At 49.5% G+C, this 26,973-nt stretch overlaps 1 protein-coding gene across 1 annotated transcript in view; it reads left to right on the top strand.

Annotated features, from left to right (window-relative positions):
* The window catches only part of LOC125944863 (nuclear pore complex-interacting protein family member B13-like), a 43,414-nt gene extending 18,466 nt beyond the window's left edge, over nt 1–24,948 (top strand). The window contains exons 4-5 of the mRNA XM_049666271.1: nt 10,366–10,525; nt 24,292–24,948. Of these exons, the coding sequence (XP_049522228.1) occupies nt 10,366–10,525; nt 24,292–24,694 (563 nt within the window). The 3' untranslated portion in view covers nt 24,695–24,948. The remainder of the gene's footprint in view (nt 1–10,365; nt 10,526–24,291) is intronic.
* The last annotated feature ends 2,025 nt before the right edge of the window (nt 24,949–26,973 follow it).

Below are 26,973 nucleotides of genomic sequence, written 5' to 3'. Positions count from 1 at the left end.
AGTGTCAGACGGCGACTGCACAGCGAGCGCGCGCCGGCGCCAGTGCGTCTACCACGGCTACGACGTCACTCCTCTGGAATGCGCAGACCTGCGGCGGTGAGTCGCGCGCGGCGGCGGCGGAGTGCGCGAGTGGTGCCGGCTCCGGTGGCTCCGGTGCGCAAGCCGTGTGACATCACTGATCCTTGCGCATGCGCAGCACGGCTCTTGATGTGCCGCGCGAAACGGGCTTGGCTAGGCCAGTGTAGCTAACGCTACAAAACACCGCATATCCACGGGGTGAATGATGATGAGTGGGCGAAGCTCCGGAGGGAATCATCGGTAAACCGTGAATCTTCCGTGTAATTCGCCCAGTCTCGCCGCACTAAATGACACGCGCCATATGTGACGTCATTCCTATTTTATAACAGCGCCCTTCATTATAATTGCACCATCTCCCGCTTAAGGGGACGCTAGCACAAACTCGTTAGAAACGTGCAGTACTCTCTAGTAAGGGGAAGAGGCCACAGCGTCTTACGCAGCCGTTTACACATGCCGGAACGTGCACCGCGTTTGCCGACGCCATCACATGACTGCTGAGAGAGTATAACCCCCGTATTCATAAACGCTCCTCGACTTGAACTTGACTTGCCTCCGCCTTGGGCAGCGCGTTGGCAAGTCAAGTTCAAGTCGAGGAGCGTTTATGAATACGGGGGTATAGTGCCTAGAATATACTTCTAGGCACTATAACGGGGGTAAGGCGGAGAGGCCACAGCGTCTTACGCCAGCTTCTTACACGGGCCGTAACGCGCTAGCACAAACGTGTTAGAAACGCACAGTCTTTCGTTAATGTTGGGTATTTATTGTCATCGTGGTGCGTGTGTCCATGTGCGCTTCGTGGCGTAGTGGTTAGCGCCGCGCGTTCGGAAGCGAGGGGTCCCTGGTTCGATTCCGCGCTACGGACACAACTTTCGGAATTTTTTAGCGGCGAAGCTCCCTATACGGCACTCGTTCGTCCCCGTCGTAGTAGGTAGCCACGTCTAGTTTTATGAATTGCTCAATAGATGGCGTTGTGTGTCCGTATATGTATGTATACCCATATATACATATATATGTATACGTATAATATATCCGGAAGCCGACTTCCGTTTCCACTTCCGGTTCCGCTTCCGGAAGCCAGCTTCCGGCTTCCGGAGAACGCTTCCGGCGTTTTATGAAAAAAAAATTCCGAAAGTTGTGTCCGTAGCGCGGAATCGAACCAGGGACCCCTCGCTTCCGAACGCGCGGCGCTAACCACTACGCCACGAAGCGCACATAGACACATGCACCACGATGGCAATAAATACCCAACGCGTTTCTAGCGCGTTTCTAACGCGTTTGTGCTAGCGCGTTACGGCCCGTGTAAGAAGCTGGTGTAAGACGCTGTGGCCTCTCCGCCTTACCTTCAACGCGTTTCGAACGCGCTGCCCAAGGCGGTGGCAAGTCAAGTTCAAGTCGAGGAGCGTTTATGAATACGGGGGGTATACTCTCTCAGCAGTCATGTGATGGCGTCGGCAAACGCGCTGCACGTTCCGGCATGTGTAAAGGCTGCGTAAGACGCTGTGGCCGCTCCCCCTTACTAGAGAGTACTGCACGTTTCTAACGCGTTTGTGCTAGCGTCCCCTTAAGCGGGAGATCCGATGATTCCCTCCGGAGCTTCGCCCACTCATCATCATTCACCCCGTGGATATGCTGCGATTTTTTTTTCATAAAAGTAGACGTGGCTACCTACTACGACGACTACTACTACTACTACTACTACAGAGGAGGGACAGACCCAAACCCTAAGAAGCTTCGCCCTTAAAAATGCAGGAAGTCGAGCCCCCGGTCGCGCGACTTTCTGTGGCGGAGATGGTGCGAGACGAAATCAGGCAAGCCATCCAAGTTCCTGAACGCTTCGGGGCACCACAGCCGCAGGAGCAGGTTAGGATGACTTATGCGGAAGCCGTACGACGTCCGTCGCTGTATAATACCTCAAACGTCGTGCGCACCACTGAACAGACAGAAGTCGGGTTCAGACGTCGTAATACGCCGTCCGAGTCCAGGCCAAGAAAGAGTGATGTCTGGCGCGCTCCTGACCACAGTCCGCTCTGTTTTCATTGCGGCGAAGCCGGCCATATCTACAGGACGTGTCCCTACCGACGCGTGGGTCTCCTTGGGTTCCACCCGAATGATCCGCGTCCACGACCTGGTGAGCGTGCGGTGGAGATCGAGAGCTTCCTGGCGAGTCGTCCCAATTTCTTCGAACAGCCAAGGCACGAGCCTCGCTCGTCGTCACCGGCTCCGTCACGATACCGGTCGCCAAGTCCTGCCTTCCGTCGAGACGCCCCTAGACGCCGTTCGCCTAGCCCTGCAAACCGGGAAAACTGAGTTCAACGACCTCCGGAGGTGAGGCCGCTGACGCCGAGTGTACCGAATATCCTCCATTACGACGCAAGCGACGACAGCGACAACAGACCGACGTTCAAACGCACTCACGTGATCCAAGGCACGTCGTAACATCGGATATACCAGTCAGCATAGACGACGAAGTCACAGCTTTAGTCGACACTGGCGCGGACACCTCTGTTATGAGCCGAGAACTTGCCGCTAAATTGAAAACAAATTTTACACGCAGTGGACTGGGTCGCAGGTCCGTACTGCCGGAGGACACCTCTTAAATCCCGTGGACAGGTGTACAGCACGAGTGAATATTCGCGGCTTTACGTACGTCGGATATTTCATTATCCTGCCGAGTTGTTCGAGAAAGATGATCCTTGGAATGCACTTCCTGCAGGCTAATGGATCCATCGCTTATTTTCTCCCCAGGGCAAAACAGAAACAAAAAAAAATGTGGGGGGAGCCCGCATCACCGGAAGGTATAACGGGCATTAAAATCAATCATAAAATAAAATAAAATGGGTCATCGGGGCTGAAAACCCAAAAAAGGAATTCCGAGAAAAAACCAGTCAAAGAGAGAAAAAACGAAAAAGAATTTCGGAGGCAAAGTCAGCGAGCTGAATCGTGATCAACAAAAATCAATAATTCAGGTAGTGCTTGTGTAACAATAAAGAAACCTGGTAATCAGCTCCGGAAGGAAGATTAAGGAAATTATGTGGCAGTGACCCGATCGCTCGGCAGTGACCCGCAGCGATCAGCATATTTATTTTATAAGATAAAATGAAAGAAAAGTGCAAAAGTAGAATCTTGAGCAGCTGGCAGGTCTGGGTGGTAGGGCCATCTCGTGGAATCAGGAGCGAGTTCACCACTCGAACGCTGGAAGACCGGGCCCAACCTGTACATGCGCATGGCCGAATGCTACGAAAGAATACTGTTTAGTAATGGAAGTGAGCAGTCATAGTGAAGAAAGAGTTGTAAGAGGCAAGCGAAATGAGGATGGTGCATGCAGTTAATGCCAGATGACACGGGGCGTACCCCACCTTGGTTGGCGCAAACAGTGCAAGTGGCAGGAAACGAAGCATGCTAAAGTAGCATGAGGTATATAAGAGCAGAAATAATGATAATAGGGATGGAAAGAGAAAGGCCACGTATAAGAGGAGGAAATGTTAATGTGCATCAGGAAGAGAAGACAGACTAGGAATAAGAGGCACGAGTGAGGTGATGATGTGAGCCAGCTGCAGCTGATGGGCTCACAGCCAGCTGATGTGAGCCAGCTGTGAGCCCGCGATCGCTTACTGTCAAGCAACCTCGGGAAAGTGGCAGGCGTGATGGTGTCACGAATGTGACACTCCGCCCTCAACTGAGCGGCAATCTCCGCGGTGCGCGGGCACACAGTAAGGCAGTGAAGCACGTCGTCACACTGCTCCCCACACGCGCACTGACTCGATGAACTGAGATTAAATCGGTGCAAGTAGTAAGGATAATGCCCGTGTTCAGTCATGAGCCGTGCGAGATGGTGGTTCGGGGGGCACCAAGAAGGGACGGCGTGCACACTACCCACCCAGCGATGGAGGGACGTGTCGACCCCCTTCCGGGACCAGTAAGCATTCCATTGGTTCTTAGCGATGGCGTAAAAGCGGCCGCGAATCGTACGGAAGGAAGCGGCACAGGTTCCCAAGCTCGTTACCCGCCACTCCCCGGTGTCCCGGGACGTGATGCATAAAGACACGGCGACCGCTGGCGCGCAAGGCACGCAATGTGCGCTTTATTTGATGCACGCGTTCGTCTGTGGTGTAGAGACTTGAGAGAGGTTAGGAGTGACAGGCAGTCAGTGTACAAGTATACTGTAGCCGTGCCACGCACAGATGCCGCGTACGCGAGCGCCTCCGGCATGGCACACACCTCAGCGGTACACGCACTAGAAGCGTTCAACAAGCAAAACTTCCGAAAAATACTCAGGCGACCAGTAGGCTGGAACGCAACAAAAGCTGCGCCGGTCGTGTTGTTGGAGAAGGAGCCGTCCGTATAGATATGATGTGCACGCGTACGAGCAAGCTGTGCCGCCTGAAGAGGAGTTAACCTCATGAATGGAATGCGGTACTTCTCACGCGGGTGCTCGGTCCATGGATCACAGCGATATTCAACCTGTTCAGGATACATGGTTGTGGGGCCATAATGAGTCACTTGACGCAGAGTGAAAACGGAAAATTCCGCATCGAGACGGTCCGACTCCACCGTAAGTGGGGGACAATTCGCTAAGATGTGAAGTGCCGACGTGCGAGTAGTATGACAGGCACCAGTAAGCGCGATCAGTATCGATCGTTGTACGGAATGTACCCGAGCACCGAGGTGAACTGACGGAAAAGAGGGCCACCACACGGGCGACGCATATGCAAGTGCTGGCAACAGAACCTGTCTGTACAACCGCCGAATAGTAGTGGGAGGAAGGGAGTAATATAAACGGGGGAATTTAGCAATCGGGATACCAATAGCTCGGCTTTAGTTTTAACGTAATCAACATGGGCAAAGAAGTTAAGCCGATCGTCAAAGACCACGCCGAGCAGTTTAATGTGATCTTTATGCTGGAGAAAGACTCCGTCCAGACGAATAGACGGACGTCGTTTTGACGTTCCAATATGCCCATTGTTGAAAAAAGCAAAAAACTACTTTTGAGAGCTAATTTTAACCTTGTTCTGCGCGGCCCAATTACAGACCAAGGTGAGGACAGATTCTGCCAAAGCCTACAGTTGCAGACGCGAAGTTCCAGAGATTAAGATGATTGTGTCATCTGCGTAAGCTTTAACATGAACGCCCACGGGGTAGTCAAGGTCCAGGAGGGAGTGGATGATGTTCCACATGGAGAGGGCTGATAGGCGAGCCATGCGGGCTGCCTATTGAAGGGTGTGCCACTTCGCCTGCACTGGACCTGTACACAACCCTTCGGCCCGACAGAAATGACCGAAGCAGATAGTAAATGTTGGCAGGGCATTAGTGTTTACGTAGGGAGAACAAGACAGCGTCATGCCAGACGCTGTCGAAAGCGCCGGTGAAATCTAACGAAATTAACACCGCCGGGGTCTTAGCAGTTTTGAGCGAATACAAGCGTTGCCGCAGGGCATAAAGGGCTAGAGGGGTGCTCCGAGCATAGGTGAATCCGAATAGGCGGGGATGAATGAGTTTTCGGGAGCAGAGAAAGTAATATAACCGGGAATTTAGTAGGCGTTCAAGGACTTTTCCAAACAGCGAATTCATCCCAATGGTAGGCAGAAGGTTGGTCAGGGGGACGGCCGGGTTTAGGAATGAAGATGATTCTGCCAGCCTTCCAACAAGAAGGAAAGTGACCCAATGCGAGTGCTGCATTAAAAATGCAAAGAAAAAAATGAGGATGAAGTCGGAATAGATTTCTAATGAACATGGCGGTAAGCCCGTCCAGCCCCGGCGCCGCGCGAGGGTTGCACAATAAGACAGCGTGCTCCCCCTGCGTGAGCGTGAAAGAGAAATCGTTGGTGATGCACAGATACGGAGTGTCGACCACGCATCTCACACGGCGATGAAAATCGCTGTCCTTAGCAGGATCATCTGAGGCGACATGCACCCGCAAGAGCAACGCCGCAGAGTTCAAAACAGAAGGTCAAATTTCCATCCGACTGAATGAGTGGGGCAGATGCGTCGGTGGCGACAGCTTGGCAAACGCCAGCTTAAAAGGCTCACCGAAAAGATTTTTAGACATGAGTTCCTGGCACAGTGACCTGTCAAATGTATCTTTAGCGTGTCGCATATTACGATTGTAACACGCTGAGGCGCTGGCATATTGTAACCTGAACGCATCGCGCAGGTGTCGCCGGCGCATAGCATTCACCCTTAACCGCTCGGCGGCCAGTTGTGGCGTCCACCAGGCATTGCCTCGAGTAACATGCGGCTTGACCACTCGTAGATTGCTTTTATTAAGAGCAGCGTAAATACTATAAAACTGCTCCAATACTTGATCAAGGGCCAAACTCGAGGAAAACCGACACCCAATGACGCGGTCAAACCACACGGAGCGGTTCAACGAGTCAAGGATCTGGAAACGCGCGAAGTTCGTCAATCGTTTCGTGCTCACGCCAGTCATGCTCGAGAATAAAAATTCTATATACCTGTGGTCGGATAGCATGTCGGAGTCCGACACCGACCAGACAAACCCGTTCCGTGTCAACGGGATAGACGCCAACGACACGTCAATCCAGGAGCTCGCATAGGGGGTGTGGAAAGTCGGAGGAGAGTCAGGGCTATTGAGCCATCATTAATTTGCAAGAGTCGTGGGTAACGTTTTCGACGGCGCATGCTATAGCAAGCAACAAGTACGACAGTCATGACAACGCCTTGCGCATCGTCGACGACAACGTCACGTTACCGCCGAGGAGTAGCGTATTAGCCCTTGTGACCTCCGACGCGTTCGACGACAATGAGGGCATTCCCGAGGCAAACATTTCGTTGCTGCTCGAACGGTATATCTGCATAGCTCGAGGCCTTGTTCAGTTGCAGAGCAAACGGTCACTAGTTCTTCTGACGAACTTCAGCAACGAGTTTCAGCACGTCCCTCAAGGCACGGCTGTCGCCTTCCTCAACGAAATTGCGGACTTCTCCGATGTCGGCACTTTAGAGGTGACTTCACCAGACATGACAAATAGTACCACGCTTAGCAGCGGCATTCACATTAATGCCGGTTTGTCGGAACAACAGAAGCAACGACTATTAGGCCTCGTGAACGAATTCTCTATAGCTGCTTCTCTACAGAATGTAAAGTTCAGCGCACCTCCGTTTCGAAACACCGTATTTTCACAGAGGGATCGTCGCGCCCAGTTCGTCAGCATCCATATCGCGTGTCGCCAATGGAAAGAGAGGCGATTAAACGCCAGGTTAAAGAAATGCTGAACGATGACGTGATTCAGTGTTCGACAAGCCCGTGGGCGTCCCCCGTCGTTCTGGTAAAAAAGAAGCACAATACACTACGCTTCTGTGTACACTACGGACGGCTTAACAAAGTCACCAAGCGCGATGTTTACCCCCTGCCAAGGATTGACGACGCCTTGGACCGTCTACGTCATGCCCAGTTCTTTACCTCGTTAGATCTTAAGTCAGGGTTCTGGCAGATCGCAGTCGACGAGCGCGACCGCGAGAAAACTGCATTCGTGACACCTGACGGGCTATACGAATTTAAAGTCGTCCCATGCGGCCTGTGTTCCGCTCCCGCCACATTCCAGCGAATGATGGACACTCTGCTCGCTGAACTGAAGTGGCAGACGTGCCTCCTCTACTCGGACGACGTCGTTGTGTTTTCAAGCACCCTCGATGAACACCTGGCACGGCTGAAGAGCGTTCTTGATGCTATCAGAATGGATACCAAGAGAAGGTAAGCGCAGTCGAGGTTGGCAGAAAACCAGATGGGGTGATGAAGTTAGGAAATTTGCAGGCGCAAGTTGGAATACACTAGCGCAAGACAGGGGTAATTGGAAATTGCAGGGAGAGGCCTTCGTCCTGCAGTGGACATAAAATATAGGCTGCTGCTGATGATGATGATGGACGTCGCGTCACGACACCTTTAGAGGCCATGCTTCCAGTAGACGACGGCACCACGACAAGCGAGGGCGCTGATGACTATCCAGAAAGCAGATGAAGCTCGCCAGCTTGCTCGGAACCGCATCCGCAGCCAGCAGACTACTGACGCCCGTCGTTACAACCAGAGCCGACGGAATGTCCAGTACAACCCCGGCGACCACGTGTGGGTGTGGACACCTGTCCGTCACCGTGGGCTCTCGGAGAAATTATTGCGACGATACTTCGGACCATACGAGGTTGTGCGCCGGCTTTGCGATGTGAATTACGAGATCCTGCCCTAAAGCGTTGATCCTCGCTTCGGCCGACGACGTCCCCGCCCTGAAGTTGTACATGTAGTACGGATGCAGCCGTACTACACCCGCGAGTGACGTGCACCTTTCAAACCCTTCGTCGTCCTACGCAGTGTTGTGGTTATCCTTAGCTTTCTGTGACCACATTTGACATTAGAGCTGTCCTGCCACCTTATGCACTTTATTTTGCCCACCTGACCGGGACGGTCGCTTTTGAAGGGGAGAAATGACCGGCCGCTGCATCATCGAGAATGACGAAGTGCGTACTGGAACGCGCGCTCTCCGAGTGTCAGCCTAGATTTAAAAAAGAACACCGTTTTTTCCGAGGCCTCGATTGCTAACTTCGTGACAATATGTCCTCATCTCTCTCTCAATAAAGCCTCGCTTCACATACATTCACTGCATTGGTACAGACGAGAAAACGATCGCCAGACGGCGCTACTGCGCCTGCTGACAGCGTCCCCAATGTGGAAATGTCAAGCAGCGCGGTCGCGCCCACCGTTACTAGTGGTCGCGCCGTGGTGCCGTCTCCGCTTTGTTTACGTTGTTTCGCACACGCTTTCCTTCGCTGCTCTTGCACACGACGCTCCGTTTTCAGCGGCGGCAGATCGCCTGCTTGCGGAACAGCGATGCAAAGATTGCAATGTGGTTTCAAGAAGGTTGCCGACAGCTTTTTTCATGGCGGCAACCTCATGAAAGGGGAGCGTCTGCTTCCACACGTATGGTGTTGAACAAATTATCGACGGTGATGTGACAGTGAAAGCCAAGTGCGTGTCGCAGGTGTGCGACAAGAAGGTATACGACGTCGAGTTAGAGGTATACACTGAGTTTAGTTACTTTTGTTTCTCTATGATGCAGTCACAAAGCGGTCATGCAGGCTTGCAGAGATGTGCAGAGACGGTGACGATTGCGGTTGGTTTCGTTGGTAGCTGGGCGCGCAAGCACGGCTGCTTTCATTTTGGCTCCCAGGGAGTGTCATCATCACTGTGAGCACGGAAAGAACACATGCGTTAGGCACCAATTAGCATGGCACTATACGAACAAGAATCACCTTGGGACCAGCAGCACGAGCGCAAGCATTAGCGCGATACATGCCTCATCAAAGCAAATCTATAGTTTCTCGTCGGGCGAATGCCCCCGCCACAGCTAAAGTAAGCTCGTACCGATGGCCGGCTACTACACGAAACGCAGATTCCTGGCAGGATGAGTGAAGCAGGAAGAACGTGCAAGGTGGCAGTTACCCAAAGCATGCTTGGATATTGTGAGCCTAGAAAGCATGGCGAAGCAACAAACATAACGCGCACGTCTCGAGCAGCTGCTTTCCGATCTGCTGCTTACCGACGCACGCGACGGCCACGCCTTGCATTAAGTACGGATTGCTACCACACAAAAGACAAGTAGCGCGCGGCCCCTTCCGTTACCTGCACAACTAGTAATTTAAGTTGCAGCGTTTGGAAAAGGGAAATAATTCTTGAGCTCGTCCTTGTCGATCGCGAGTAAACGCACAGTACAACCAATTAAATTCGGGAGTTTTACGTGCCAAAACAACGAAATCATTATGATGCACGCTGTAATGGGCGGTCTCAAGTATAATTTTGACCACCGGAGGTTCTTTAAGGCATACAAAAATCAAAGTACACGGCCATCTCTCTCTCGGGGAATGTGTTGAGACGTATTTCGCGATTGGTTCAGGAGAAGTGCGCATATTTTGCGTCGAGTACTACATACCCGTACGCGCAAAATCTCAGTTCCCCTTTTCTTCTCCGGCTATAACAGCATGTCCAGGAACCCCGCATTCAACGGTGGTCTTATGCCGTTAAGATACTTAGATGGGCTAGTTGGTTGTTGGCTTGATGGAACATGTTATCACGGCGCGTGTGAGAATGGGACACAAAAAGAATGCACAAAGGACAATCGCCGATTGTCCTCTGGGCATTTTTTTTGTGTGTGTGTGTGTGTCCCGTCCTCACACGCGCCGTTATAACATGTTCCATCAGGTCTTATATATGCCGGTTGGGTCGGTGTACATCCTGTGCCATATTCCAGTAATAATCGACGTCAGCTGCCCCATTGTTCCTCGCAGCCACCGTGATGGACAGCAGCGCTCGTTCCCTCCTCCCGGAGGAGAAGAGCACGCTGTTCATGGTCAGCGTCGCGTTCGCGGCCATCCTGTGCAGCGTGATCGCGGCCGTCCTCCTGCTCGTCGTCTCGCGCAGTGATCCTGCCGCCCAGGTTGCCTGCAGGTGAGACCCTCACCGGAGGGGGGGGGGAGAGGGGCGGCGTAAGTAGGCCGTAAGTCCGAGCCGCTAACTCTCTGTGTGCGATAGCATGCTTGGATTGTGATTATTGTGACTTCTCGATAGCTGAGCGCGCGAGCGTCAGGGGTGCGCATGTGCACTTTAATGTATCCAAGCGATGTTTCTATACCTCGTATATCTCTTTGAAACTTTCGATTTCGTGCACACTGTGGCGCCCTCGCTTACGCTCAGCACACCTGCCGTTTTCTCATAACACCAAAGTGATTGATTTCTGCCTTTATATATATCACTAATGCTATTAATCCTTTTCGCGAACCAGTTTGTTCTAGAGACACAAAATGGCGGTTTCGGAGGCGCGCCGCCGAAAGTGCCGTAACTAGATGAGACATGTGTATGCTTCAGCAAAAATCAGGAGACCACTCAGCACATCCCTAATGGGATGCGCGAAGGGATTCACCCAGTGAGAACCGTAGGTAAAGTACACCTTCCAGAAGCACTTGGGTTTAAATTGGACGGAAGCATCAACCAGTCAGCAGTCGAGATAAGCAAGCTACGTGTATACAGTATTGGCAAGCTACTCTACACGTAGCAAGCTACGTGTAGAGTATATAGAGTAGAGTATATTCACCGAAAACACTGAAGTGTTTTCGGTGAATCGGAATAAAAAAAAACACACAAGAAATTCGGTTCGACACTGGTCTAAACGTTAGGCTTCGTTATTCCCATGCGTCCCCTCTCGTCGTGTGAGTGCTAACTTCACTACCTCCACTACCTTCCGTAGATGTATACAAAAAGGCTAGATAAAAAAAATGTATAGCATACCTGATTAAATCAAGCAGGCAAGGTGACTATTTGCTACCGCCCCTTTTCAAAGGGGATGCCATTAATACATTATCATCGCACGTTGCCTCAGCGAAAGCGCACGAATACGAAACCATTATCTCGTATGCCCTGCTCCTGTGTGATCAGCTGTCGGAAATGCAACTGGGTTTTCGCTAGCGCACTGTGCTGCATTCATGCTGGAAAATGTGGAGCGGTGGAGTGAAGACTTGTGCAGTAGTTGGATGCAAAAACTGTGACTCTCATATTAAGGAACGGAATGAATCTGTGTGTTCAAGCTCACGGACCGCTGCTAGAAAAGGACTGCCTGTGTTGCCGGCTCTTCGCGATGCACGGCTTCACTCGAGGATAAAAAAAATCACTCATTCGCCAGCGTTGTAGCGCTATGCTCCAAGGAAAGGACTTCAACCCCGGAACGTCTGCACGAGTGAGTACCGCTCGTTATACGGTCACAAAGGGTGTAGCGCCGCTTCTTGGCATATAGTAAGTTTCTCGCACGTTATCTACACACATCCAGCTAAACTTAAACATAAGCTTACGCTCACTCTATCGCCACCGTATCAAGAATAAGTGAACGGGCGCACAATGGAATCAATGCGCCGAAGCATGGGTGACGGGAATGACGCCGACACCATACTAATGTTCGAAACTGAATGTTTCGTAACGGTCCACGCGGTAAGCGAGTGATTAGCGATAATACGTGTTTGCTACAAGCTATTACAACGTGTAGAGAGGCACTATAGTGTAATTAATTAGGGCGTAGAGCACTGCAACGAGAGGTTACACAGCGCAGGCAACACAGGCACACGGCTTGCGTCGCTCACTTGGTCGTGTATGACCCGACGTAGTTCCGGAGACAAGGAGGACTCAGACGACCGGGTAGCAGGCAAAAGGGACAGTTGACGCGCCACTTCCTCTCGAACAAATTGTTTGACTTGGTCGAGGAACGCGGAGTGGGCGGGAGCAGCATTGAAACTGTCGGTGAGGGCCGAAATCGTGTCGTCCGGCGCGGCAGCTCGGCGCGTAGTTGAGGCGTTGTTTGCGGAGCTCGTCGTCGCTCTGGCACAGGGTGATCACCTCGTCAACCGTTCGAGGATTTTTCGCCAAGAGCATCTGGAAGGCATCATCGTCGATGCCTTTCATGACATTCTTTATCTTTTCACTTTCTGGCATAGTGGGGTTGATGCGCCGACAAAGGTCAACGACATCTTCAATGTAGCTGGTGAAGTTTTCACCCTTTTGCTGAGCGCGACCACGCAAGCGTTGTTCCGCACGAAGCTTTCGCACAGCAGGGCGACCGAAGACCTCTTTGAAATAATTAGTAAAAGCAGTCCAGGTGGTAAGGTCGGATTCATGATTCCGGAACCAGAGATGAGCGACTCCAGAAAGATAGAAGTTGACGTTAGTCAGCTTATCCTTGTCGTCCCATTTGTTGTGCGCACTTACGCGGGCGTATGAGGAGAGCCAATCCTCGACGTCATGATCGTCGGCGCCACTGAAGACAGGAGGATCGCGGTGGCGTAGGGCACTGGAGCAGACAACAGGCGAAGCCTGGGGAGGATCGGGCTGTTCGGCGTCCTCAGGCATGGCAGAGACGGGAGGGAGCGTCCGGCTGCGGAGTTCCAGGTCGGTAAAGGGCCCAGCACCTCCACCAAATGTAGATAGGCACTATAGTGTAATTAGGGCGTAGAGCACTGCAACGAGAGGTTACACAGCGCAGGCAACACAGGCACACGGCTTCGACCAACTCGTCGTCGTCGTCTTTCTTGAAGCAGTGCATACTGCTCGTTCTTCTTCAGTACAAACGTAACGAACACCTACGTTACAAGCCTTGTGCCCAGCAAGAACAAAGCTATCGCAATTGAGCACACCCGCGAGCGATCAGGCAGAAAATAATCAGAAAGTGACCACCCGGTGAACTTTACATAGCAAGAAACGTGATAAGCCGCTGCTTAGAACTATTTGCTAAATAAAAAATGAAGAGCTAAACACACTGGTACTGATCCAATTCATAAGCGGCAAGGTAGGATAGCTTGGAATACATTTTTGCCCTGCTTTTATTACAAACACCTCGTATACGTTGCTCGCGCCGTTTGGACAAAGCGTAATGAGCTCCGAAAGCGCTTAAATCCCCTTTGAAGCTGTAGCCAAAGCTTCGCGTGCCATCCACCCAGTCACCGTCCAAGATATCCGCCAAAACAGGTTTGCATAGCTACACCGGCGTTTATTGCGATAGCAATTATATGCTAGCTCCAAGCGCATTTTTGCCGTCGCTGACGCCATCGTCGCCGCCGTGAGGTTCTGTATAAAGTCCAACGGCGATAAAATCGTCGCTGGCGCCGTACTCTGTGCGTGCGAGTGAAAGCGTGTTATGGTGAGCCGGCAACCGCAGCTCAATCTCGCGCACGCGAGTGAGGAAGGCGGCCAGAAGCGCGCGGTCTTCGTTCGCGCGCGAGGCACGGGAGGAGGCGACCTACGGAGACGGCGGGAAGGAGGGGAGTGCATTTTGCTTCCGCGGCTGCTGCTACGGAGCTGCCGCGCGGGCGCCGTATCTTGAAAGCGATCAGCGATGTGGACGAAGTGTGCGCACGCGGGGCCCTCATCTTCAAAGCGATCTGCGATGGGGACAAAGTGCATGCGCCGAGAGCCGGTAGCTTCGTATGCTGTTTCGTACGACTATTGTTGAGGCCAAGCGATATCCTTCAGCCTTTCATAAATAGACGCCAATTCAGATTATCGCATCGTGATTCACAAGCACTGTTCTCATCTTGTTTATCTCCGACCACTGTCAACTCTTAAACATTTAACGCTTCGCTGTGTGCATGCTCATACTTTTATTGTATATTCTTTGCGCATTTTGCGGTAATTTTAGGCCCATTTACAACCAGCCTACGGAGACGGGGGAGAGGGGGGGGGGTGCGTTCTGCTTCCGCGGCTGCTGCTCACGGAGCTGCCGCGCGGGCGCCGTATTTTGAAAGCGATCTGCGATGCCCCGCTCATACATTTATTGTATAGTTTTCACGCATTTTGCGGTAATTTTAGGCCCATTTACAGCCAGGCTACTTGCACAATCTTACATAGCACCACCTGATCGCATTAATAATGTTGTTCTGGCGCTCTTTGGTCCAATTGGCCCTTGCGCCATTAAACATCACATATCATCATCATCATTCGTATGGGCTGTGCTTCCGACGTTTAGTGCGCGTTGAAGCGAGAGCCAGCGCGAAGGCCAATTGGCTCGCGACCGCGCTTTCTCACTCCAGCCTTTTGACGAGTTTTCGTGGACATCGAGCGAGATGTGTTCATGTTCACCTGTGCGCGCGTGACAGCGTGCTTGTTTATTTAGTTAGTAAGCGAATATTTGTAGCTTTACACGGCCGATAAATCTTCTAACCTTACTCCGTATAGCTGTCTATTATAACTTGCTATCGCAATCGATGCTTCGCCTTTCGGGTGAAACTGCAACTTTCTTTAGCTATGAGAACACTATAATATGGTCGTACGTCGTCCTGAATGGAACAGACGGCTCTTGCACAGGAGAGTGTTTAGTGCACTTGAGAGTACTTCTGTCGGTCTCGCTGATTATCGTTGCTTAAAGGCGCTAAAATGACGCTTGATGGACGCTCGCGCGATGTAGCTAAAAATGCGGGAGGCTGTACATCCTTTGTAAACGCAGAGGAAACGGAAGCGACTGAGGTAAGCAATGGACGCGTCACCACGTGATCAAACATGGCAGCGCCCACAGGATAGCCGTGAAAAGGGTCTATAAGGAAATGCGTAACCGACGATGGGATTGAACTTCTTTCAACGAAGCAGCCCAATGCTCTAGCCATTATGTCACGATCGTACGCATGCTTCTCTTGTTCCCAAGTGGCTCGTTGAAACTTTTGGCGCCTGCGTCAAGTGCCAGTTTCTCGCGCTCTTCCGACGTGACACCTAGCGCATTGAGACGCTGTGTTAGACTTCTCTACCTTCGGGATCGGTCCACATTTTTCAGACTTCAGTGCCTTCATGAGGATCGATCCACGTATTTAGGCCACGCGATGATACCGGGAAAATGGTGAAGTCCACCTATAATGCTATCGTAATAAAACACATTACTGCAGAAGCTATCTCACTATGACTGGCGACGGTAATCCGATTCATCATCATCATCATCATCAGCCTATATTTTATGTCCACTGCAGGACGAAGGCCTCTCCCTGCGATCTCCAATTGCCCCTGTCTTGGGCTAGCGTATTCCAACTTGCGCCTGCAAATTTTGTAACTTCATCTTCCCATTTGGTTTTCTGCCGACCTCGACTGCGCTTCCCTTCTCTTGGTATCCATTCTGTAGCCCTAATGGTCCACCGGTTATCCATCCTACGCATTACATGGCCTGCCCAGCTCCATTTCTTCTGCTTCATGTCAACTAGAATATCGGCTATCCCGGTTTGTTGTCTGATCCACACCGCTCTCTTCCTGTCTCTTAACGTTAGTCCTAATATATTTCGTTCCATCGCTCTTTGTGCGGTCCTTAACTTGTTCTCGAGCTTCTTTGTTAAACTCCAAGTTTCTGCCCCATATGTTAGCACCGGTAGAATGCAATGATTGTACACTTTTCTTTTCAACGACAGTGGTAAACTCCCAGTCAGGATTTGGCAATGCCTGCCGTTTGCACTCCAACCCAATTTTATTCTTCTGTAAATTTCTTTCTCGTGATCAGGGTCCCCTGTGAGTAATTGGCCTAGATAAACGTACTCCTTTACACACTCTGCAGCCTGACTGGCGATACTGAATTCTTGTTCCCTTGCCAGGCTATTGAACATTATCTTGGTCTTCTGCATATTCATCTTCAACCCAATTCTTACACTTTCTCGATTAAGGTCCTCAATCATTTGCTGTAATTCGTCTCCATTCTTGCTGAATAGGACAATGTCATCGGCAAACCGAAGGTTGCTGAGATATTCGCCGTTGATCCTCACTCCTAAGCCTTCCCAGTCTAAGAGCTTGAGTACTTCTTCTAAGCAAGCAGCGAATAGCATTGGAGAGATTGTGTCTCCTTGCCTGACCCCTTTCTTGAAAGGTAACTTTCTACTTTTCTTGTGGAGAACCAAGGTAGCTGTGGAATCCTTGTAGATGTTTGCTAAGATATTCACGTATGCCTCCCGTACTCCTTGATTACGCAATGCCTCTATGATTGCTGGTATCTCTACTGAATCAAATGCCTTTTCATAATCTATGAAAGTCATATAGAGAGGTTGATTGTACTCCGCTGATTTCTCGACTACCTGATTGATGACATGGATATGATCCATCGTAGAATATTCCTTCCTGAAGCCAGCCTGTTCTCTTGGTTGACTGAAGTCAAAGTGTTGCCCTGATTCTATTGGAAATTATCTTGGTGAATATATTATACAATATTGAAAGCAAGTAATGGGTCTATAATTCTTCAATTCTTTAACGTCTTCCTTCTTATGGATTAGTATAATGTTGGCGTTCTTCCAGCTCTCTGGTACACTTGAAGTTGTGAGGCATTGCGTATAAAGGGCCGCAAGCTTTTCAAGCGTGATATCTCCTCCATCTTTGATTAAATCTACTGTTATCATCTTCTCCAGCAGCGTTTCCCCTGATCATGTCTTTCAAGGCCCTTCTAACTTCAGCGCTAATCCGATTAGCATTCGAGTAATATGAAGAATATGAATAGTATTTCCCAAATTAATTTTATTTAACATCTCTCCCGCTCATTATGTGATTTGCGTTGCTTCGGCTATATGCGACAAACTAAGTTATGCCCCACTTTAGCATGACACTCACTTGCGAAGGTCGCCCACGAGCATGTCGGCATGACGGTGACTGTACGTATTGCGTCGATGCAGTGACAACAATAGAATGACGAAGGGACGACTCGAATGGCAAAGGTCCTATGATGAAGGTGGCGCGGTGGCAGTTAGACGAAAATTCCGAACTGATGACAATAGTATAACGACGACATGATGAAATTAAGATGACGATGCCCCCCTCCCCGAGAATACGACGACGACGGCTTGGTGACGATGGTATTGTTGCCTTGAAGTTTAATTATTCAACTGAGTAATAACGGACACGATTGTAACGGACACTTCTTTATTCTGCCATTGCAGAGCATACAGAATTGCCAACTGCGTATATACATTCGGTTAGATAAAGTGAGTATGTAACAGCATTCACGCCACATAGTTGTCAACTGGCCTTGAATAGTTGGCGTGGTATAACATAGCAATAAGACAGTATATTTATTCTCCCTGGAAGAACAATTTAACTCAAGGAGTGTTCATACATCAAAGACTGAATCGCCTTGGTGGTCTGCCGCCTCGCAAAGAGTACCGCCGGTTAGTATAGTGACCTGCACAGGTGAACTGGGGCCACTTGTAGGCTTGTCTGTAGCTGTGAAGGGGCAACTGTCCAGACAAGGTAATAGTGACGGCAAGACGTCTAGTTCAGACTTCTCCGGAGGAGTTCCTTGGATATTTGCTGCGTCTTGAAAAGTAGTGACGTTGCGCACAATATTTGTTTCACCTCATGGCTTTTGTGGTCCATGGATAGCGATGATAGTGTGGGGCAGTGGCGCAGCCAGAAATTTTGTTCGGGGGGGGGGGGGGGGGGGGGGGGGGGCTCAGGTTGCAGCACGGCCTCCTCCTTACAGAATTTGTCGCGGGATCCAATGCAAGAATAATAACTGCATTGCCAATGTCATTGTATATTAAATGCTGCAAACGAATTATTGCACGCTGTGCACTGTGAAGTAAAATATGTATTTTTTAAATAAAAGAATATATTCGTCTGTCCCAAAAATTGTGGCAGAAATAACTGATATGAATGCTTCCACGTTTTTTTTTCTATTTAATAAGTAAAGAAAGTATCACACAAGCTTTAGAACTATATCAGTTCGAAACCAGCAAAGCAGTGCTTGCAGCTGATATGAAAAACGTAAAGGCCATGAAATGAATACGTTGAGGACAAATATTTTGATGAATCTTTGTCATTCAAGAACCTTGTTTACATTTTTGTACATATGCAACGGCCAGGAAAAAGCCTCAATGACGCTTTCCCTCGTTGCAATAGATTGCGCAGGAGCAGCTGTAACCGGTCGTGTATTGTAATTACACCGAGATTATACTCGCAACAGTGAGCACAAATAAAAAGTAGCAGTTCTGCAAAATATACATTATAAATGCGAAGCTAGAATGGAATATACAAATGCGAAGGTACAACTCGCTAAAGGGCAAAAAAGAGTCGCTGGAAACAAAGTTCACGGCTTGTATACACAACCTCGCAAAAAGATATTTAAATACACGTATAAATATCCAATAAATCTACGTATTTAAGCAAACGTGACTGTATATTATGCCTCAAACATGACAAATAAATATGTTGCGCAGTAACAGATAGTAAACTTTGCGCACAGAAAGGCAGATGATGCAGTTTTTTTGTCTATTTAATAAGTAAATAAAATATCACACGAACAAACCTTGATCGCAGAAATCGTGATATGTACTCGGGCCATGCGGCGGACGCGACAGCGCCATATGGGTAGAATAATAGAGGAATAACGCAGAAATCAGTACGAAAATGTGTAATTTAACTGCCTGCACAGTGCCAACAATCATTCTGCACCCAAAATTAAAGGAGGGTTTTGCTTCGTTTCAAAAAAGAATTAAATAAAAGTAGCTAAAAAAAGTTGTCGCAGTTTCACCCGAAAGGCGAAGCACCAATTGCGATAGCAAATTATTAGAGCTATACGGAGTAAGGATAGTAGTTTTATCAGCTGTATAAACTTGGACATGCAGCAGCACCAGTAACGCGCAGAACTGTTGTCGACGCCGTCCGGCGTTTTGCCCGCGTTCGCACCGAACGCGCGCGGAGTTTTTATATAAATACGTATTTGGTTGCCGCAGCTAAACATCGCTCTCCCCTCCCTCCCTCCCGTCCCCCCACAGCCATTCGCGCGACGGAGAAAAGTTGCGTTTGCTCTCTTATATGGAAAGGAGGAAAGAGACGCTTAATTCTGCGGGCCTTCAGGGCTTGCGCCGTGCTCCCTCAAGGGCTGCAGAAGATAGCGCCAACCTTTCCCTTTCCCTCAAGAACCACTTACCACCTTCAGGGAGCCCGGCGCAGAACGCGCGTTTGCTCTCCGACGTGCGTTCGCTCCCCGTGAAAGCGGGCGTCCCTCGCGCCCTTTCACTCGCACATACGGCGTCCGGAGCGCGGTGACGATTTCATCGCCGTTGACGTCATACGGAACCTCACGGCGACGGCTACGGCGACGGCTACGGCGACGCCGACGGCAGAAGTCTCTGTGGGTCTATAGAAGCGCCAGCTTCTATAGACCCACAGAGACTATAGACCCACGGCAATTTCTTGAATACGAGGCATTACTGGGGCAACCATGCGTTCCACAGGCATTGTAGAGCGCAAGTAGGTTTTTAGTAAACTCTTGTTAAAAAATATTCTCTCTGCGCTGGCAGTGGTCACTGGAAGGCTGACTAGAATCTGCAGCAGTTTGTCCACATTTACATAAGAACCTGCAGTCGCAATGAGAGATGGGCACCTATTCCGGTGCTAAAACCTAAAACACTCCCTCGATGTCGTTGGCATACTTGTTTAGGTACCTTGCACAAACAGTAGGCTGTTCGATTCCAGCGATGTCCGTCGTTTCGTCAGGAAGTACGGAGAAGCAGCCTGCTTTTGCATCTAGGCTTTCTTTGATAATTTCACGGCAAATTTCTGTAATTTGGTTTCGTGCATCTGGGCTTGAATACGAGGCATTACTGGGGCAACGTTCCGAATGGTTCTTCAGATATGTATCTCCACAATCAGCTCGCATGCGAAGAAGCGCTCTGAAAATACCAGTATTTTCAGAGGGGGCTATGCTTAAATCCATAGGGCCACTGTCCCTCTGGCCACGGAGAGCCAGACCTTGTCGCCCGCAAGAAAAAAAAATTACTCAATAATAGGCCGTTTACTTTCTTCTGTTTTCTCATATTTTACTTTGCCTGCCCTGGTCCAGCTGATCGATCACATTGGACACGCTTCCTGAACATGTTTGGAGAAAATTATCAGCTGCTAGCTGACAGTCACGGTGATATTTAGTATTTTTGTGTGTGTGGAAAATTGCGAGCGCGTGCTTTCATTTCTGGAACGGCTTGGACACGAGGGCTCCAGTGCGCATGTTGGCCCATGTTTATAAGAACATTAACCCCATAATGTTCCAGAATTGAAAATATTTTAAAGCACGCCTTTGGAAATGTCAGTGCACCTTACGCGTCTAAAGTTTATGAGAGCTTTATACCCATAACGTTTCGTAATTGAAATCCATGCGCTCCGTAGATTCCGCGGCCGCTGCGAGATGCCGCAACGCGCCCGCTCGCTATCGAAAAGCCCTTGAAAGTTTGTGCTCGGATGGGGCTCCTTGCGTTATGTGACTCCAGGGTGCAAGAGCGTTGCCACGAAATCCAGCCCGAGTTCGCTATGTTCGAGACGAAATGTCTTTTCGAGCGTGAAAAATACATTGTAGACAAAATCCAGCATGATTCCCGGCGTCGGTGCATGCCAGCTCGAAAACATTTCGGGGGGGGGGGGGGGGGGGGGCTGAAGCCCCATCAGCCCCCCCCCCCCTCCCCTGGCTACGCCCCTGGTGTGGGGTATGAAGTCGTACAGTAGAGTGAACTTGTGGCTGTCAGTTATTGGCATGAGAGCCATTAACCATGCGGAACTGATGTGGTCGAGCATTTCTCTTTGCAACTATTCAGTGCTTGTTGTCAGTTTTCTTCTGGATTTTAGATGACTGCATGTTTCGAGAGTGAGCTGTCCCAGCAGTCATTAATGAGCAGTGTGGGAGCATATTCTTCATGGGTCTGCCAAACAACAGTTCATATGGCGTCCGTGCTGTTGTTTCTTGTTTCGTAGAACATGAACATGTCTAGCTCAACTTTTCCAATCTTTGTGTTCAAGTTCACTCATGTAGACGTTTTTTTTTGCGTCCTCATAAATTGTTCCGCTTCTCCATTGGCCTGGCGCCACAAGGATGTGTTGTGCGGTGCCTAAAACAAAGCTGTTCGTGAACTATTTGAATTCTTTCTCTTAGGAATGGTGGGCCGTTGTCAGCTTTTACTTGATGCGGTATGCCAAACTGGGCGAAGAATGCTCGAATAGCAGGGGTTACGCTTTGCGCATGCACTTATGGAGTTTATGATTTACATCACGGGGTCCTTTTCAAAATTGTCGCTTACTAGCGTAACGTATTTGCTATCTGGGAACGGGCCAGAGATGTCGACTGAGAGTTCTTCCCAGGGCATATTTGGCGGTAGTGAAAGAGCAAGCGGTTCTTGAGTTCGTTGTGGCATGGCGGGCATGACAGCTCGGCAAATGGCCCCACGAAGGCGGACAAACCGCTTGCCCTGCGCTGGGTAAAACTTGCATGGCTTGCCCGAAATTAGGACACTTTGTTAAAGTGTGCATCTCAACAAAAAAGAAAGTCCGCACCGTCAACCAAGAAGACAGCCGGAATATCAGCACCGGAGAGCATGCTTTTAAGCGAATACATTGTCGGCCTTTGGTTCATCTCCACGAGCGGTCATTAAAGTTAATAAATGTACCACTCAAGCTCACCATAGGCACCGGTGCAACTGTGTCTCTCGTTCACAAGACATATCGAAGCCGATAAAAAAAGACTGAGCAGGTTTTCTCATACAAGGCAACGTCTCCACTGAATATTATCGGCAAAGTTTCTGTCATACGATGTACGAGGACAGGGTACAAAACATTATATTTTGTCGTCCCTGGAGTCTGTTCATTCCTAACTTTCGAAGCTGCATACGTGTTCAGTCTAGTTCAGATAACATACCAGGTTGAAGACCATACAGCAAGCAACAGAGTAGTTGAATCGTTCCCAGACGTCTTCCAAGGAGTCGGAAAACTCGAGGATCAGCAAGATCATATCTTGAGGAAACTGTGCTTCCAATCACCACACCAACGCATTGAGAAGGAACTTCACCGTCTCAAGTTACAGGATATCATCGAGCCAGCAGTTAGCCCTACGCCTTCTGCCTCCCCAATTGTCGTTGTTCCCAAGCCGCATCACAATGACGACATCAGAATATGCATAGACACGCGTGCGGTACACACTCCCATTTAGCGAGTACGAACAGATCTGTACTACTTTAGACGACATCATTGTAGCACTCAATGAATTGACTACTGAGAAGACTTCCTCCCGAAACAGGCAGTCATTAGACCTCCAGAAAGAAAACTTCAAAGACGTTTAAGCTTCGCCTTTAAGAGTGGCCGATACGGAATATAGTGCATTCTAAAAGAATTCACTGACGATTACGATGCTCCCTAATGCGAAATTTGAGCGCAGGTGTATACGTGTTTTCATTTCGCGATATATTAGCTGGCGCGGCCAATTTGTCTCGTGCGGCACGTTGCAAACCGAGCGAAGTGTGGCGCGACTGCCTCGCTAATCGAGAGGTCGCCAGAAGCGGTGCGCGGGCTACGCGTGGCCGCGATTCACCGCAGCCGCCGCAGACAAACCTCCGCTCATGCAGCGCTTTGTTTCCATACAGACGACGCACGCTACTCTAGCGCCATCGCGTAGCCATCGTCGCGGCAAAGCCTGTCTTGCGCGGCACTACGCTTTTCTTTTCACGGTTTCGACACATCCTCCTCCTCCGCTTTCCGCCTCATGGTTCCGATGCACGCCCCTCCTTCGCTTTTTCCTCGTGCTCTCTTCGCTATCGCCGTCTTTCATCTCCTGCTGCGCTCCGCGTTCGCTTTCATCTTTTGCTGTGATCGTTCGCTCTGTTACGAGGGACAACGCCGACGGTCTCCTCAGGAACGGGTGCCTAGGAGCTGCGCTCAAAAATGTAGGCGGGTCCCGATGATTCCGCTGCCAAAAAATGTAAGTCCAACGATCCTCCTGCTCCCCTCACGCGATAGTTTAAGCGACTGAGGGCCGTGCGCAATGACTTCGCCCCTACCTCACCCCAAACTTGTTCAGGAAGACTTCTTTCGTCGACTTCAAATGGCGGTCTAATCGGCTCCCAACTTTTATTTAATATATATATATATATATATATATATATATATATATATATATATATATATATATATATATACGGTGGCGGGCTAGCAGACGCACGAGCGTAAGGGTCTATCTATTCTGTCTAGCCTCACTCATCACCGGGGGGTTCATATGTTTGTGACTATACTGTTCTGTTTAGGAGTGTAATCTGCTGGTCCAGTTTAACCTTTTGAGTTTTCACTCAATTAACAATTATTATTATTATTATTATTATTATTATTATTATTATTATTATTATTATTATTATTATTATTATTATTATTATTATTATTATTATTATTATAAACGGAACATACAAGGCGGCCAGTGGTCCTACTGGCACATATCGGCCCACATTTTTAGGCTGCACTATCTTCGAGATCTGCCCATGAAAGAGGCTGGAAACCTGCCTGATAGGGGAACGTGCTGGTAACTCGCTAAGAAAGATTTCGTCTGTAAGAAAAAAGAATAGAAAAAACCACCAGCTCATGCTTTCGATAAACGTGACTATACTGTTCTGTTTAGGAGTGTAATCTGCTGGTCCAGTTTAACCTATTGCTTCCTTTGAGCCGTCACTTAAATAACAACTTCCAGCTCTATATACGGAGTTGTCTCTAACCTGCAATACCTACTGGTCCAGTTTAACCTGTTGCCTCCTTTGAGTCATCACTTAATTAACAATGTCCAGCTCTCTATACGTAGCTGTCTCTAACCTGCAAAATATGCTGGTCCAGTTTAACTTAACTATTGCTTACTTTGAGTCATCACTTAACTATTTCCAGCTCTGTATACGTGGTTGCCTCTAACCCGCAAACCCTCTCTCTCACAGGTCGCGCAAGTGCGTGCAGTTCATGAAGCAGCTTCGCGCCGTCGTCAACGACAACCAAGACCCGTGCCTGGACTTCTACCGCTACGTGTGCGGCCACTGGATGGACGGCGGTGGCAGCTTCTTTGGCGACAACGCAAACGCCTCGCTCGTCGGCCTCGCACGCGCAATGCGCTCGCCCGAGAGCGAGTTCGTCGACGACCGGGAAGGGACGAGCGTGCTGCTTCACGTGTTCGGAGCGTGCCAGGACTACGTGTTCGGTGAATGGACGCTGCAAGCGGCGCTCGAAGAAGTCGACAGGCAGCTCTCCCTGTCCGCCCTGCGTGGTACCTCGACCTTCAACGACGTCGTCCGCAGCTTCCTCAAGTACCTCGCTTTATACTGTTACGGCGGTTTAACGAGATAGCATTAAATGCCCCGTGTCGCAGAAAATCCGGCGCGGGCGTCGGAATCGAGGACGGCGTCCGCGGCTGAGAAAATAATCCCGAACCGCCCAGACCACGCAGGCCCTCCGCGTGGCGCAGATGCGTTAGTGAACTAATTGAATTTCTCAAAGTAAAATCCGCCAGGAAAATCGTAAAGTACGGCTTAACCGCAACCTACAGACATGATAGCGTCGGATTGTAATTTCAATATACGAGAAAACATAATTCTGCTACGAGGAAACTCAAATACAAACCCCTTTACCAGCATTTCTACCATTCATGTAGCGGCGCGCTCACGTATGTTACTTGCAAAAACACCGTCCAGATGGCGCTCGCCTCCTCGGCAGCGTAAAACGGGAGCGGCGCGCAGAGGCGAAGGTGTAGAAAAAAAAAAGCTGCAGTTGCCGGAAAGCCTGACAAGCATTGGGGAATCTTAGAATGCTATTGCGTTCCACTCTTAAAGGCGAAGCTTAAGCGTCCTCCAATTTTTTTAACTGTGCTTACAAAACTGTTACTGAATTATTAAAGCGCCAAACAGACGACACAAGAAGAGACACGGGCGAGCGCTTCTTGTGTCGTCTGTTTGGCGCTTTAATAATTCAGTAACATGCACCAACCAGCCCAACAAAAAGTTCTGCTTACAAAACGATCGGCCGAGCTACAAATGCAAGCTAAAAGAAGTATTAAGCGGAAAGTGGGGTAGATACATGCAATTTTCTATGCCTATTTCGAACATGATCTCCATTTTTGTTTACCTCATTCTGTTAATATTCTACTGAAGTTTTGTTCCTTTTTTTCCGGAAAAAGTTGTAAAAAATCTGTTATCCAGATTTCGCAAAACATGGTATCCGCGGCTTCAGCATTCATTCGATATATCCAATAAGAGTAACTTTATTGCTCTGTCTACGCTGGAACAATATTTTTCGCCCACACTATCGGAAAACCACTCGTGCAAAGCCGCTTGCGCGTCACCTCCACTGCAGCGGCACGCACGTGACAGCCTATCTTTCCACTCGAATCTTGCTGGAGTTGTTATCACCTGCCACTGGCGCCCAGGTCAGTGATGATTCCAGGCGGAGCGAAGACTATTCCTGACGAGCGAAGGTGATTTAAGTTGGAGGTATAGTCCCTCGCGCAGCTAGGCCATGTCGGCTACTTCTCGTTGGTCTCCCCTATCGACAGGTCGCGGCGCGCCGCAGACAACAGCTACGAGACTCATGCCTTGTGCGGCACCAGAATGCTGCCGCACTGATGGGGCGAACTGCCGAACTCGATGAGGACGAGAGGCGGCTAAGATGGACGGGCAAATAGAAGTTTCGTTTCTTTCGACTCTCATCTTCGATGGCTTTTCCTTATTCTTTCGAAAAGGTGCACCAAATATATGCGAATCACTTAAAAGGCCCCTCACCAGCTTTGGGAATTGCGAACGTAGGAGCGCAGCGTGTAGATCGCGTGTCGGCAATCGTGTGTGCAAAGCGTCAAATGGCTGCACTGCTGAAGTTTCCGAAACAGCTGAAATTTCAAACAAACGTCTGCGAGCCCTTCCTCCCGACACATTGAGGGTCAAGGTCACACGCCCAAATGCCTCAATGTTTTTCGTGTTAGTGATCTTATGGGTACCACCTTTGCAGCGCAGCCATAACCATACAGTCATACGTATGACGTACTACTTGCAACGTCACCGACTACGGCACGTGACTTTGGAAAACCATCCAATGCAGATCGCGCAATATCGCTACAAGAAGCGCAGAAAAGCGGAGAGGAACCCATCAGGTTTATACGTAACGAATAGCCCGGTTCAACTTTCCCACGGAACTGTTGGAAAAAATCTGGTGTATCTGCAATCAATCAGTGAGCGACTGAGATACTTGCGCTAAAATTCATGTTCTTACTCTTCAAGCACGCCTTACAAATCGACATACTCGTCGAACACAACAAGCATGCTCGCGCTAAATACACCTTAAAGAATACAGACTTTATTGCGGTACTTTCAGGTATTCATTTTTCCTGAGTGCAATCAGAGAAAGGAACATGCTTCCCGACCACATTGTAGATAGCCCGCCCTCCGAAAATTCCTCTTTGTGCTTTCTGATTGCACTTACCGTTCCTGAAATACATTATTGTAAAATAACGCTAACTGTGGCTTCCTCTTCTATGTACCTGTAACCTTATCCTTGTAACAAGTGCTATCCACATTTTTGGTGCAATGAATTGTTTTTTTTTTGTACTTGTTCATGTGTTTCCGTGGTTGGTTGCATAG

This window comes from Dermacentor silvarum, chromosome 4 (assembly GCF_013339745.2).
Source record: "Dermacentor silvarum isolate Dsil-2018 chromosome 4, BIME_Dsil_1.4, whole genome shotgun sequence".
Taxonomy (NCBI): domain Eukaryota; kingdom Metazoa; phylum Arthropoda; class Arachnida; order Ixodida; family Ixodidae; genus Dermacentor; species Dermacentor silvarum.
This window is presented reverse-complemented; position numbering and strand designations above follow the sequence as displayed.